The sequence below is a fragment of the Magallana gigas genome, chromosome 4 (genome assembly GCF_963853765.1).
Source record: "Magallana gigas chromosome 4, xbMagGiga1.1, whole genome shotgun sequence".
Lineage (NCBI taxonomy): Eukaryota > Metazoa > Mollusca > Bivalvia > Ostreida > Ostreidae > Magallana > Magallana gigas.
This window is the reverse complement of record NC_088856.1, coordinates 8,905,127-8,922,116: the sequence shown is the minus strand read 5'-3', so window position 1 is coordinate 8,922,116 and position 16,990 is coordinate 8,905,127. Positions and strand designations below refer to the sequence as shown.

Sequence of the window (16,990 nt, the reverse complement as noted above, 5' to 3'; positions counted from 1 at the left end):
AATATTCTCAGTGCTGAGAGTGCAACGCAATCCTGTCAAATATCTGCTAGTCAACAGCGGTTTGTGCGTCTCAGATGTTTCGAAAATGGAGATTTAACTCAAATGAAATCCCGACAAATAGCCGTATCTGTAGTGACTGGCTGTTCTTGTAGTGCAATATCTGGACCTTCAGCAAGTGATAGCACTTCTCAGCTAGTCGCAGGCATTAACAGACCTGCCCATGCGACGAGACGGTCGAGATTCCAAAGCCTTTTGCAAAGACTTGCAATGGGACGGCACCGTGGAAGACACAGACTCCAGGGGAACTCTGAATCATGATCTTGACGTTTAATTGTCAACTTTATATAATACGGGTGTACAAATAATGAATCTCTATCAACTTCATAACTTTTTTATTAGAACAACAACAATGCATCAATTCTTATGAACACACGGTTCACGTTGTTCACAGAAAAAAACATTTTTTGCCACAAAATTGACTGCTTACGAGTGTTATTGCACGAGTTTACAGTTTTACGTGGTACTTTTGTCTTATTACTCAATATGCATATGTATATAGACATGATCTTTTTTTATTTATAAATCTTAGGAAACGTCTTACAATTATAAATTTTGAACTCATGCGATGGGATGAAATTTCTTACTGTTCAATATTTATGATTTATATATCTATATCAGTGTTGGCAGTATGTCTCAATATTTCAACCCAAATATATGTTACCATTTTGTTGTTATGAATCCATTTTATATTGGTTATCGTTGCTTGAAGGTTATGTGTTGATTAAAGCTGTATTAAAAAATCATAGTATGTTTTATTGTCCGACATTTACTTTATCCGAGCCACGCTTTAGCCACTATTTGAATCTAAGGATACACCGAATAGCACCGTATATTGGGCGTTATTAGGAACAAATACCCCTTAATCGTTCAACATTACCAGGAATGTTTGGTACCTTGCAGATAGAGGAATAATCTAAATTTTACAAACAAGACAAATAAGACGCACCTTAAAATTTAACTCATAAGGAGCGGAAAAGAATATCTATTTGGATTTTATAATATGGAATCTTTAGAATTCATGATGGATTAATTTTCGTTGAATTCGTTAGTAGCCCCCCGCCACGAATTGACATCCTCGATCGAGGATTTTGAAAGAGTAAGTTATCTCACTGAAAACCGACGTATCAGTGAAATTATAATGCCATGGATAAACCAAAACAAAAAAACAAAAAACAAAAACAAAATCCCAAAAAACCCATAATCCAAGATTACCCCCACCCCCAATGTACATAATTCGACGGTATTAGTGGATCAACCTCGAAGTGATTATAACTGTTTCCTGTATGTTCCTATATGTACTGTAAATCTGGTAATTTTCGCGGTTATCTAGCTTTCTGAAAGAAACTTTTTTAATCGCAAAAAATGACTGATGCAAATTAAAAATGTTCCTCATTTTCCAGATTCTCGCAAATTGTGTGACGTTTAAAAAAAAACCGGATATAGGTTATAAAGTTCAAACTCTTGAGTCAGATGTTTGCCAAGTTAATTTTTCAAGGATCCTAATGTTATGAGCACCGCATATCGTAAATGGGGGAAAAAAATCAACACCTGAGCATGTATAAAAGACCTGAGCTAAAATGTGTCATATCATGCCATTTGGACTGACACCAAAGTACAAGTGTTTTCTCCTCGGCATTTTCCGGAATTTGAATTTCTGTCATAATTTGTATGACTTCAGTCAATAAAGTACATGTGCATTGTACTTGGCTTTGGACCCTGACAAATTCTGTTCGGAATTTGCTCAAATCATTTGTGTATCGATCGGAACACTGAAGTCATGCGTAGCATAAATGAACTTTTCTAATTAAGTTAATTGATTTGTGAATTGTTTGTTTTAGCAATTAATAATAGCGTTTGTTTTCCCAACCCAAGTACTTTAATTTTGGATGAACTGTAAATATTTATCTTTTATTTTCAACTAAGGTTAACAAGTCAAAAGAGCATGCAATAGTTTTAATTAAGAATCGTTTCATAGTTCAATACCAAGTAAATATTTGCACCTCTACATCCTACCCTTTAAAAATATTGAGTCCAAATTCCAAGTTTAGTTCAAATTTCCGACTGATTTAAAAGTTTGAGACATGCTGATTGACAGATGACTTAGTTGCACTAACAGAAACTGACTTCAAGACCCAAACCAAGAGCTTACATCACATATGACAAAAATCTGAAACAAAAATCAAATGAAACCACTGATTCGACCACATTTCACATTAATTAACAAATATAATGTTTTTTTCACACCAGGGGCACGATAAAGTATGTATATGTCTGTATACGAGGTCTTCGACGAAATTTACTTTTGTTTGATGCCATATTTATATATAGGTTGTTTTTCAAGACTCCGAGAAAAATTGGTTCAGTAGGTCGTAATAAAAAAAGAAGAAGCATTTGCGCAAATATAGTGGCAACATCACCACCAACTCACATCACACACTCAAATAGATTGAAAACATATCTGATGTAAATCTTCTTTTTAAAAGCTTGCTCAAATCTTATTTTAAATACGTTATGTTTTAGTGAACATGACAGTTTGTAAAATTCATTCCCCTGACTTCACACAAAATAATTTTTTTTTTCCAATCCCTGAAAATTAAGTCAGTCTGTCTTTTATATCTGACGATGGGATTTTGATAATATTTTATTGAAACGATCAAATTTAAATTAAAAAGAAAAAGTTATTCTACAAATGATATTGCGTACTACATGTATATTATTTGTCCAAGTCTATTAGATTTGTTATTTATTTAATAAACACATGTCATTGAGTTAATTACAAAATCCTGGGATTTTAATAAATTCAGTATACATTTAAATAATATGTATGTGACAAGCTCAATCACCGCTCCTTCCAATAGAAAGCATTTCTCGGACGTGAAAATGAAATTCGTTGTTTTTATTAGCATCACATGTATGATTTAATAGGAGAGTGAAGTAATTTGTCACAGAAGATTTTTATAAACTAAAGCTGTTAAAAAAAATACACGGAATGTTCAAGTATTTAGGTGTAAACAAACTGTTTTCTTTTCCCTCTCAAAAATGGCACAAAAATACTTGAAAAATGAGATAATAGTTTTGCATGTATAAGTGGGTCAATTTAAGGTCATTCAATTAATAAAGTGAGAACTCCCCAATGCCTTGAAAATCATGAATCCATTAAAAAAGTTTCATGTCAATCTTTTTTTTTCTATCAGACGTTTAATCAGTTTTCATATTTCGAGACATACATTTTTGGATTTTGCAAGTCGTCGTTTCATTAAAAAACTATCGAAAACTGTTTGAATTATTATGGATGGTATGCAAAACTTGAGCCATTTTTTATAATATGGCTGCTATTTACTTACATTACAGACACTGCTATGTCACAGATGTCAAACATTACCTTGGTGTACTAAGGTATTAAATAACTTAACTTAAAAAAGAATTATGTAATAACTGTTTTTCTTTTACACGTCCTGCACACATTGCATGAAGTTTTTAATTCCATGTCTAGAATATCAAATTGACATTGCAATCGTATGTCTACTTTCTTAAATTCATCGTATCAGACAATACCACAATCAGGGATTATGTAAATTGCAACATCTTTCAGTACATCATGCCGACGTATGTTTGTCTCATAAATCTCAATTTAAATTATAATTGCTTTTCATTTTGCAAATAAGCCATGTAACAGGAATCATTTTACATAAATAGTTGTCGCTAGATTTGACCCCTGTAGCCTCAATAATTTCCAACTCCATTCATATACCACCTGCAAAGTGTGCCATCTATATCTTACTCAACGTCAAATTAGGAATTCATATTCTCTGAATATAAGAATATTTCGGGGCTGCAATCATACCAAAAAAATTCTAGGCGCTTTATCAGTATTGAGTTCTTGAAGTGTCGACAGATTTGTCTTTTTATCACAGAAAGATCTAAATTAAGTCAATTGGATTCTCTATATAGATACCTGTACACATCCACGTGTTGCATTTAGAACTACCTGTTTGTTTGTTTTGTAATCTTCAACAAACAGTTGATCCAGTCCGGTGTGTTGACCGTTAATTCCGCATGGTGACAGTTGGACGAGAGTTTTACCGACACGATGCCACATCAGTTCAATGTCTTTATCATAAGGTCTTCTCATTCACAAGTCAACGAGAGCAAACGTGAGAGCGGTGCGGTTATGTACACAGTCAAATTTTTACGGTCCAAACAAATGACCCTCCTTTTTGACTTAAACATTCTCTCTACCAAAAAGAAATATTAATTTGCGTCATATTATACACATGAAATACTTTAAAAAAAGTAATTCTAGTTCTTACCTTGCTACATTCATTTCACAAGATCATTCGGGGATATTTTTTTAGCTCTGCATTGATGTAAACTCAAAACATTAAAACACACAAGGTCATGACCTAAACAAAGATGACCGCTGATCAACCAAGAACTCTTTATGAGAAAAAACGAAATAAGTAAAAGCATTTATCTCTATTCATTAAAATAAATTAAGCATATTTATTATAATTATGATATGTCATTATAAATTCAATATTGCTAATATCACTTTATGTGTACCTAATGAAATAGAACCATTATAACAGGAGCTTGGACTTTGGGTAGTTGTGTCAAACAGCAATATCACGTATGCCTGTCTATTTCATTGCTGCCCACTCAGTCAAAGCTCATTGAAATCAACACGATTTGTCTGGCATCTGAGCTAAGACTACGCAATCGGTGCATATTTCACTTGAATCCAGCATCATTTTTAACATGTTTTGACGCAAGAAATGATAGCTACGTCCTACGGAAAGTCCAAGGCCTTGTAATAATGGTTCTACATACACCAGTCCAGTTTTTACTAGTTTTATACACAGTGTTTGTGTACACATGATTGTATGTTATACGCAAACAATATGAGTCTGTCTATGCAAAAGATTATCGACATCTGTATCTTTATTTCATTAAAAATTAGAAATTATCTACCATACCTTAACATTGAATTTTCTTTGTTTATGTCAATATATCGCTCTTGAGACAACTTATTAAAAAACAGACTTTATAAAAAAAATTCTAAATAAGTGCATGTTCATTTATACGCAGAATTGATATAAAAATTGAGGAACTGTAAAATATTCTTGTATGCTAATTACTGTGCTTGAAGTTTTTGTACACTTTGTTTAGATAAAAGATAAAAAATTAAAAATAAAACAATACACTGAGAGAGAGAGAGAGAGAGAGAGAGAGAGAGAGAGAGAGAGAGCTCTATAGTAACAAGTGTCACTCTCAAACTTGAAAAAAGAGAGATTTCATTTTACATAATTATATTTCATAAGAAAAAAAGCCAGCCCAAAGAGACCAAAAGAGACCAAGTGCAGGTACATTTATATACGATGTTTTCTAATATTACAAGGTCACTTGTGTCAACAACGTGTTAATTCACTTGATTTGCATCCATTACACAAGTATACTCTTATAGATATGACAGAGGTATCGGGACAAGTGTAGCAAACTGTAAATGTTCTTTTAAGACCAGACTCTGAATAGTTACCAGAAATCTAGTCCGATCCCAATTCTTTTGCAATAGTATTTTGACATTATTTTCCTGTTAATACTGTTTTTCAAAAGAATGCACGTAAATGTATAACAGTTAAATTTCAGTTATTTAAAGCTGACATGAACTCATTAAAGCATTTAGTCGCCATATTAGTTTTGATCGCTCCTCATCTGCCACTGGGGTATATAAACCAGTCGAGAAAGTTATGGTCAGTTGCATTCCGATCGAAGCATTCAGGCTGCACGGACTTCTAAATGCATGAACTACACATTGTAGTAAAATGTATCCGTATTATATTGCACAGTGCTGCCTTACCTCGCAAGCACATCGAACACGTATGTCGTTCATACTGAGTGCAAAGCATCTGCATATATTAGCCCCGGCGGCAATTCATCCAAGACAGGAGATTTATGATAGTAAATCCAAGAAAGTAACAACGTAACATCGTTTCCATCGGTTTCTACAAAAACTCTCCGTTTCTAAAATCCAAGCTGTCATTACACGATCTGACACAGTGTGTGGTTTGCACACGTGCGACGTTATAACAGACACAGGGAAACGTTCAACAACTATTGAGGATTATCTGGATTTCAGTCTGTCTTGTTTTGTCGTTCATTTGAGATTCCTTACCAGTGCAGTGGTTGTCATATTATTTTTTGTTCAAAACGCGTTTCTACAAGTCTTTCCGTCCAATGTTACGTGTTCGGGTGAATGGAATATACCTGAAAGTGGTGAAGCATGAATAATACTATCGGTCTTATATAGGGGGTGGTTTGTGTTGAGCAGAACAATAGAAACTGACAACTTATATGGCGGTAGTCGGAGATATAAGGGAAATAATGCGTATTTATGAATTCATGTCAGCTTTAATTAAGTCATCGTTGTAAAATAGGACATTGCCGTTTGATATGCAGCTGGACTTCCGATCACAAGCAAACATGTATTCTTAGTTTTCAAGCAAAACAAACGCTTTTTGATAAAAAGCAACTGAACAATCCCTAAACATATATAAGACTTGCTCTGTTTTAATATATTTTTTTCCTCCTAGCAGGTCATCTTGTTTTCAAAACATTATTTTACCCTTGTTCTTTCTTCATTTGTGAATCGGTAAAATATATTGACATGCTGTTTGAAGCCAACATTTGTCAATACAGAATTTATGTTATGTTGTAAATTTTGTATTTACTGCCATTAAATACAAAATGTACAACTGTTTCATGAAAATAGTTTAATATTTACTGCCATTTGTTAGATTCCAAATTAACATTACATTTAAATCAATTTAGATATATTATTGTTCAATACAAAATATTGCAACTTTTAGATTACTTGTGTCATTGGCCGATATCCTATTTGTACTTACCTGTATGAGATTACCTGAAAACAGACAGAATAATTCCATTGTGGTGTTTATCGCGTTAGGATGTTCGCAACTAATCTCGCAAAGTCAAAAATAGAAGACTCAAATCTATACATAGAATCTTTAGATATGAAGCACTACATTTAGAATTTCTATACCAAACTAGACAAATGACTCATAATGTAAAACGAATTTTATCTTAGTGGGGCGGGGGATTGGGTTTTGATGAACACGTTCAACTTTTTCATGATATTCGAGGGAGAAAACATGTGAATAAAAGGGAGCGAATATGCTCTCCTAATGTAATAAATAAAACATTAATTTTTGCATTGTTGAGATTAAAGTGACAGAAGGACAGTGCGATATAAGCATTGACAGATTTTTAATTAATTGTCGGTATCCTATGTATTAGAGAATATTTGTGTAGATTTGAATTTGAATATCTGCCGCAGCGGCTAATATACTTTATACTAGTAATTAGATATTTTCTTCGAAATTATGGCTAACTCTATTTATTCAATGTTTCTGTGTTGCCCTTACGGAATTGTTTACAGAATTTAAAAGTATTTTGGTCACGTAAGCAACTGTCTTCCATTTAAAAACTATTTTTCTTTGGAAAAAAAACCCCCTATTTTTGCAAAATAGTTTTGAATAAAAAAAGAGGGTTTCAAGTTACCTAAAGAATATCATTACAAAAAGCGAACCATCTTAAAGTACTACTTATTAAATGAAAGAAAATAGTAAAACATTGTTTAATTATTTGCAATATGTAAAGAGTATCTCGAAAAATAATTATAGGAACGGAATAAGCCAAAGTGAATGAGCTATTCATTTTGTTCTTGTACATATAGAGGTATCTGTCATAAATAAGCGAGACAGACCCCGTTCTTTGTGTGGCAAGTGATATTTTTGGCATTTTTTAATATAGAGAAAGTTAAATTATCATGCAGATTTTTTTTCCAATAGATGTATACTTAAATGATCTCTGAAAAAATGATAGAATTCCCTGAAGACTGCAATTTTAATAGAAAATCATTTTATATGAAACTTGAATATAGATTTACAATTAGGATTTGAGATTCATTCTAAAGCGTAAAAATATGAAAGATGCAATACCTTAACAGCGAAATAAAATGTATAAAATAATCAAATTGATTTAAATATAAATAAGATTAACATGTTCCAGTTTATAAATTTTCAAAATAATAAAATATTTAATAAGCCATTAGCCCCAGCCATTGTAAAAGGCCACTTGTTTGTTAAAGCTATATATCGTAATCTATCGGTTTGGTAAAATGGACAGCGATTAGGGAATTAAACAAAACTTAAGAGGCAAAACTCCCATATGTAATCCAATGTCGCTGTGTTAAATGGCTCACCTTTAAATGGTACATTTCTCATAACTTGCTGTCCAGCTGAAGACTGGATTATAATGATTATAATGGATATTAGGTTGCCAAGATTAAATACTCTGCGACTCAAATCTTAACAAGCTGATATTTTCAGAGACAGGGCTGAACGTTTACAATACAAACTACAATGACTCTCCGTGAATAGCAATCGTTTTCGCTATTAAAGTAGGGGGCAGTGTTTCTCCAAAAAGCTATCTACAATATATGTGGCATAACTCCTACTACAATACGTTATGTGGCACAACTCCTGTTATCATTTTGAATCCAAGTAAACAGTGTTAAACATTGATTCATTCAACCCAACGAAATGCATCATTCTTGGACCAAAAAATTACACGGACTTTTATAACCAATAAGACACGCATTTTTAATAGCCAAAAAGGAGCTTAAAATTTTAATCTACTATGGAAATTCATTTTCATAAGGCTATACTCTTTTTAGTAGTGGGGGGTGTTAAGAACAAACAATGCTTACTGAGTATTTTCTACAATGTACGCTAAAAATATGGATATCATTTGTTCGATCATTCTGTCCGGACCTCGTGTATAGACTAACCTGTGGCAAGCCAATGCATTTTGAAAATAATTTTTCAAAGTGTTGTAAATGTGGGAGGAAAGCCACGCACTTTCAATACATTTTTTAAAGAGCAGTTATTTGAATGTGGGACCAAACTAACACACTTTGAAAAAAAACCTAAAGTGAGTAATGAGTGTACATCAACATAATTTATATATAGAGAAACTTAACCTACTTAGAAAATAATACGAAGATAACACAAATTCTAGGCATGGTTCTTGTTAATTCAAATTTATTTGTCAACAATTAAAACGGTTGCTATGTATGTCCTTTCAACAAACCAAAGCTTACGTAAGATAACTTAAACGGCGATCAGCTTTGCTGTATACAAGTACAATCATATAAATGAAGTTTCTTTCTTAAACCCAAAATATACATGTGTAAGAATTAGGATATGATTTTCGTTCAATTATTATACAAATATATTGTATTTGAAGCTTTTGAAACTAAAACCATATGTCATATTAAATATTTATCTCCATAGAATTAATCAATTTTGTTAGTCCAATGATCTGGACCAAATATGTCTTTTCTGTTGTATGCCCATTCACAAAGTAAACTAAATTAAGGACCTTTGGCGGCTTCGAATGCAGTTCATGTCCCATTTTAATCATACAAATCCCACTAAATTCTTCAAATTTGTTCTATTACTGTATATTGTATATGAAGAAGCGTCTTCATCGTGAAACTTCATACCTTAACTAAAACATCTTTGTTGGGGTATGTTTAAATTTCCATTTAGCTAAACTAGATTTAAAAAAAACCGATTTATCATTTTTTGAACTCTCATGAAATTCAATCTAACCCAAAACAATCTTTTTGTTTAAAGTGCGTTAATGTCGAACGTACCGCTTGAAAATATTTCGCAGTGCTTCGACCTGATCCCATATTGAAAAACTTGTTCACAATGCATTATTTTTAAAGCGCTTTGTAACACAATGTGTATGCAAATGTCTGAAAATATGCCAGGAGCGTCACGTGTGAATATGTTGGTCATGGTCATCTCGAGCAAAATTGATTGCAAAGAAATTTATTTGAAAAACGTTTTCACAATGCGTGATTACTTAAAGCGCTTTGTTACACAATGTGTATGCATACGTCTTATAATATACCAACAGAGCCACGTCACGTGTGATTTTGTTGGTCATCTAAAGCAAAATTGATCGCAAAACCAAACATGTATAAATTCTTCATAGTCTTTAAGAAAAAGAATTTTCAAAAGGTTGATTTCTTACCTCCAGTTTATTTCAAAATTTTGAGATATACGTTTAATTAAAATGTAAAATTTAGGGTCTGTTTGTACCTGGTTGAATGTGAGATTGTAGTGAAATGGCGATGTCAACGTAGAGACAGTACATGCACTATTAATGAATACAATTTATTTTTTCGAAAATTTTTTTGTTTATAATTGATTTGATCAATGAATACTCCTACTTTTCCTTTAAAAATATTTATTCAAACGATGTCCTGATTATCATATACTAATTACTTTAGTTATTCTTTGTACTCTCAGGCTTTCTATTATGAGGCTTGCTTTGTGATGTTTGTGTAAGCATTCATTAGAGTATACCGTGTCATCTTTGATTTGCGTGTTCTGATGGTTTCTTCTACTGGTTTCTGTGTTGTCCTTCTTAAGAAGACTTCGTTTCTGATGGTATCCGGCCAACTTATCCGAAAGAATGTTCCTCGGGTATTTGTTCAAAAAGATGTGGACTGATTTCCTGGATATTAATGTTTGTCTCCAGGTTTCGGATCCATTTCGAAGTACTGACATCATGTTGGCTGCTTCTTCACGACTGCCTAATCATAGTAAAAGCATAACGAGCCTTCCTCTGCCTGGAAAAGTAGGCACAATTTTTCCTGTTTCCTGTACTTCGGTGTGGCCGATTTTGATATCATTTTTTTAGTTCATTTCCATTGTTTACATCTTCTGAAAATTGATGTAGAGACCAGTTACTCTTGCCTGTTGTTTCCAGGTTGGAAATCTGAGGTTGACTTGCAGTCCTAGAGACAATGAGATAGACCGAACATATCATCGGCGATGATTTTTTGACCGTTATGCTAGTGACAACTTTTTGCCAGATGGGCAATATCCTGATCTGCTCACCCACTCTATCACAGAAAGTAAAAGAAGGAGAGAAAGTAAGCATCATTGTTTATATTCTGTCATGTGCATTAACCTTTAACACAAACACGATACAATGAGCACTTTTCTTGATCCACGTTATTTCATGTGCATGTGTGCGTGCGTATGTACGAGCGGTTAGAAGTTGCAATATTTATCATTACCCAAAAAGCATGTTCCGCAAACGTAGAAAACACTACAAAAACTTGCCATTTTCATTCAAATCTCCGGGTTTTTGTATCCTCATCTGCATTGTTTGTTGGGACATGTACCTAAATGATGGTTGGATTTGGTCTTAAACTTTGTTGAGATTATGCTAGGTGACACAGGATTCAATTTAAGAAGATTAGTTGTTGCTTTCTTTATAAGAATATTTGCATAAATCGAAATTCGTTAAACCTCATATTTGCTGGGGTTGCCTGAATAGATGATGGTGTTTCCAGGTGATAAAGTAATGCACATGTATTTCATTTACTTCACGTATCTTAGCATTACAATATTATATCGATCCATCTCCATAGCCAGTTATGACAATTTCGCTTAGCTATAATATCTTAATATTCCACAATCCTATTCTGGTGGGTTGTTTGAAAAAAAAAACTTCGACTTGCAAAGGGGTAAAAACAAATGTAATTTTTTTAAAAAAAGTAATGTATCATTACATTTTATACTATTTACCCTGAGTTATTAACAATAAAGGATATTGAATTTTGTATCATTACCCTGATTTATTAATCAATCAATCAAGGCCAATAGAACTTTTAAAAATTTATATCATACAAAAGGAAATTATGTCAACGAAACATGAGTCCCCTGGTAGTTTAACTTGAAAAAAAAAATCCTTTTTGAAATACTACACTACAGTAAGAATTGAGTATTAACTATTCTTTATAAAGTTTTTTTTTAAATCGGAAGAAATTGCCACTTTATGATGTTATCCTTTAACAAAATTAAGTGTTACAAAGTTAATATACATGTACCGAAATGGAAACAAAGTGAAGTAAAAAATTGTCCATACTTTTTCATACATTTTATATATAAATACAAAATAAATCTTTCAATTTAACAATTTGAAAATTGTTTGAAGTTTAATGCAATAAATTTGTTGACTTTACAAATATATATTGATAAAGAACTGTATCTATATACAGCATCTAAATCTTTATAGGAGTTAGCGGAAAGCAGTACCGATTGCTTATTTTGTTGAAGATCGAGTTAATTTGGTTTTTGGGTCCCATTTATTTGTACTTAGAAGTAGTATTTGATTTTAAAGATGACTTTATTTTTGCTATTTATTTTGAATGGGACAATATATTTTTCTTCAAAAAATGTTGAGTAGATTGATCAATATTTTTTGTGTTCATTATATTTCTTGGATATATACATCTTTGATGAAATTAATATTTGTTCAAGAATAGTAATTTTGGAGTTGCTTGAAAACTCGCTAAAACACAATAATGAAGCAATATGAAAAACATTTTAAAATAGAAAAGAAAGCCTAGCTTTTGGCGTAATTTTGGGCATCTGGATCAAAATGCAAATCACATTAAATAAACTTGCATACTGTTGCAAAAATCTACATATTGTGCAGAATAACGTTACTATATAGAGTAAAATTCAGCTATTTGTCTTAGGGGTTATAAAAGACTCTTCCAATAACCTGACGTATACAATTGAAAATATATAACCAAAATAAACTTTTTAAAAATTAGAAGAAAAGTTTTCACACACATGTATATCACTGATAACTCTTTACAAACCATCATATAAAATTGATGACTGATAATTTAATAAAAATATTTGTTGATAAAACAATATCACTCACTGCATTGCATAAATATGACATTAATTTTAATGTGATCCTACTAAAATATTTCGAAATATAAGAAATAAATAATGCATTTATATTCATTAATATGCTTTGTTAGAAACAAAATTAATATTTCTCATTTAACACATGGTGATACAACATAATAAATGAGATTAGACTTCTACAGTAAAACATATGTATCTCAACGTTGTTTTTTTTAAATTAAAATTACAAGATTAAGCCTTTGATTGTATAGGCACTTGTTGGAATAAGGCAGTTTTCATTGATGCCTGATATTAACAAGATTTGTAAACGCTCGAAAGATCAATGATTACATCTTAGCCAGTGTTCGTACCCAGCACCAATCTCTTGGTCAGCTGGTCCACACAGATTGGAATCATTGGCTCTATGTTCCATGGCTTGTTGTGTTCATCAGACTTGTAATGTCCCTTATCAATGAACTCCATTAGGGATTTGTTCACTCCCAGAATTAGATCAGTCAGCTCAAACTCGTTCTGCTGGCCAGCCAATGCCTCTACCTCATTGTACAAGGTGTACACAAACTGACAGGCTGGGGTCTCCCTCTCATCCCCACCCCCACTCCTGTCTCCCTGGTCAATGACTGATCCAAGACTCTCTCTGGTTTCTTTCTTCATTTTACTGGTATATCCACCTGAAACAATGGAATTTGTCTCATTGGAGGAATTCACAAAAGGATAATGGTTCACAACCGATCCAGATTACACTGTTATGTAATCCTACATCAAAACATCCTTATGAATACTGTTGCGCTGAGTTCAGATGGTTAGAAAAGACTTACCAATTGAATCATCAATTTAAAACATCATTACATAAATGAAAAACTGATTGCAAAATAAAGTGTTTATGATACATTATGTAAATCAGTCCCAAAAGAAAGTAAGAGATAAATTAAATTTATAAATTGCACTACTTGTATCTTTATCTGACGTAATTTAGTTTATGCGTAGCCAAAACAGTAATAATTAATTTACAACCTGAAACCTCTGAATGATAAAGTAGAATGTCCGCCTCTAACGGGACTCTATAGAGAGACGAAGGAGGTATGGTAGCTCGGCCACTAAACTGCGACTTGTCTTCGTGCTTCAGATAGGCATCGCAAGTCTGTTGATATACAAAAAAATCTAATTGACAGCAAATTCATGTTTATATATAGTTATTGACTGGGTGTGAAGGCAATATATAATTTGTTGGACCTTCTGACACAATTGTTGCCTAAGGCAGTATTCCAATTCCAGTCAACAACTGTTTTAATTGTTAGACCATTCACTACAGATGCAAGTATAATTTCGCACAACCAGACTGACTTTTTCCATTCCGCCGAGATCAGACGAATATCAATTAGATGTGACGTAGCAGTCTTACAATTTTTCCTTGGACCGTCAAACCGGTCAAATGAAGTGTACAGTGTTATATAATTCTTACAAATCATACATTTAAATTAAGTATTCTGAACATTTAGTTACACAAAAATAAAGAACAGTACTAGTTAAACTTGATTTGAATACATTATTTCCAAGTTAATTTTTTTATTTATCGACAACCAATATGGTCGTAGGCGTTTTTAACTGGGTTTTCCAACGGAAAATCCGGATATTTTTGAATGGATGAAATGGTGGATGGTGAAAATGGTGGGCGAGCGGCTGCCAAAAGGGTTCCCTCATTGTATGGATACATATATGTAACTCCACCTTCATTAATGTTAAATTAAGGTGATTAATTATAGACTAACAATTAGTATAAAAAACGTCAGTTAGCATGCGACCTAGTGGAAGATTGTATTTGTATTTGAAGATTGTATATAGAATACTCCAATCCAATTAATCAATTTGATTAATATTCACGTTATGGTTTACATGCAATTTTCTTTACCTGGACAAGAAATATTTTTGGCTTCAGAACCAAATTACGACAGTTGTTTCCATTAAATTGTGACAACAGGAGAGCTGTGGAAAATTTGGGTGTTGGTCCCTTCCGTTGATCACTGTTTGGATAATTGGGAAAATAAAAATATCCATATTCCCCAAAAGCTAAAACAACAAGTAGAAAGATCTCTGCATCAATGGTAAACTTTGAACTTCTAGCTGAAAAAATGAAAAATAACAAAAATATAAATATTAGGGTTGCTTAATCATACAAAATACCAAAAACCAATGTATTATCATTTATTAATAAAAAAAAAATGTTTTACCGGTATTGCAATACTAGTTATTACATAAATGTATGTACAGTTGATAGAATTTAAAGCAAGATTTAGAAATGAAAGCTAATACCTATGCTGGCCAACTTTTCTTTAAGATTGTCCACTGAATATAATGATGAATCTGTGTCGCTAATGATGGTGGGATCTGAGAAACCCAACTTTCGAAAAGTCTTCTTTAAGAGTTCAACATCTCGAGATGCTGAGGCACGAACTTCAGGTGAAAATCGAAGATATGTATTCCTAATGTCAATGATAACTGGACTACAAAGGCAGCCATTTTCCTTAGGAATTGTTAAATATGTCCCTGAATTCCATCTCTCCTGGGAAATATTCACAGGATTCTCCATCATCATATCTCCAAATCGACCTTCTTCCTGGCTAAAACACAGGTGATTATTGCTAATGAACCATCTGAATGTTAGAAGATATAAGTATAGTACATACGTATACATATTTCGGTTAACTGTACTTATGTAGTTATTAGAATTAAATGTATTAAAGGACCTGTACACTCACTAAATAAAAGATGTAGTATAATATCTTGTGTATAATATATATATATATATATATATATATATATATATATATATATATATATATATATATATATATATATATTAATTTCCGCGTAAAATCGCGATGTGAATTGAGTTTTTACCCTACGCGGGATCAAAGGTCAAAAACTAACATTACACTTTTTGAAGAACAATGTTGGTTTTAAATCAAAGTACCCTTTATGGTTTATAGATCACCTGTATGAAACAAGCGCCTGTCGTCCCAACCAGTATGACATTGATATACACATTAGTCCTTATCCTATCATCTATATAGTATACCTTTTGCCACAGGGATTTGACACAATCAGAGCAACAAATCAAATAAAATTTATCAAATAAACAGGTCTACATAGTACATATACTTGTGATATATAACTTTACTACCATGAATACTGTACCGAGTATACTATATAGCATATAATCTCCCTTGTTATGGCTGCTCAGATGTATCAAATCTTTGTGATTTTTGCAGATACTGATTTAAAAAAAAGAAGAAGCATATTAAGTTTAATCAGAAACCGTTGAAATCTGTCTAACTTTTTTCTTCCAATCCAAAAAACGCTGGAGAAAACGAAAGTAGTTTAAACCGGAAGGTTTTCTTACCGTACCTTAGTGTCGGAACCACACTAACTTTAACGATTCATATGTTTACAAATCTGATTCGATGAAACGCTTATTAATGAGCAGAACACGGAATTAAATCTCAAGATTAAAGGTAGCACGCCGGTAATCGACCAATGAACAATTGTAGTTCCATATTTACTTCAGAATACCAGTTATATTTCCCTTGAGTATTTTTTTAAAACTTATCTTTACTCAGATTTAAAAAAATGTGTACCACTCAAAAAGATATTTTTATGTTTTTGTTAGATGGTAATCATTTTGATAGGGACTGCTTCTTTTAAGGTACAAGCCATGCACCAGCTGGGGAGTATGCAGTCTGTTTACATACAAACGGAAACACGTGATTTTGAGGGTAAACCTGTTTGGAGCTAGATATTTTGAGAAATATCGTATCTTGTGCTCTTGTTGTGTTCGCTGATGATATAGATAACAATTTCTCCGAATATTTTGTCAAGAGTAATACAAACTGATTTTTCCTACGAAAGCCCATTGAGCTCATTTTCGTATGTAAAAAAATATTTTTTGCGAATAAACGCGAAACTTACGCGAATAAACGCGAAACTTTCTTGAATAAATGCGTAACTTTCGCGATATAACACGTTAGTTTCGCGAATAAACGCGTAACTTTCGCGAATAAACGCGTAACTTTCGCGAATTAACGCGAAACCATTATATAAATATT

The 16,990-nt window shown here is 32.5% G+C and overlaps 1 protein-coding gene across 5 annotated transcripts; it reads right to left on the bottom strand.

Moving 5' to 3' along the window:
- Positions 1-13,107: 13,107 nt before the first annotated feature.
- On the bottom strand, positions 13,108-16,432 carry LOC105348272 (caspase-7). 5 transcript variants are annotated; one of them, XM_034450455.2, is made up of 6 exons: positions 16,293-16,432; positions 16,069-16,159; positions 15,198-15,505; positions 14,797-15,008; positions 13,902-14,028; positions 13,108-13,558 (listed from the first exon to the last, which is right to left on the bottom strand). In XM_034450455.2, the coding sequence occupies exons 3-6, from the start codon at positions 15,478-15,480 to the stop codon at positions 13,224-13,226; spliced, it is 957 nt and encodes a 318-aa protein (XP_034306346.2). In that variant the 5' UTR covers positions 15,481-15,505; positions 16,069-16,159; positions 16,293-16,432; the 3' UTR covers positions 13,108-13,223. The 5 variants fall into 5 exon arrangements, with proteins under 5 accessions (XP_034306346.2, XP_034306348.2, XP_034306344.2 ...); XM_034450457.2 differs by having other exon boundaries at positions 15,198-15,501; positions 16,083-16,159; XM_034450453.2 differs by having other exon boundaries at positions 16,083-16,159; positions 16,293-16,431.
- Between the last annotated feature and the right edge of the window lie 558 nt (positions 16,433-16,990).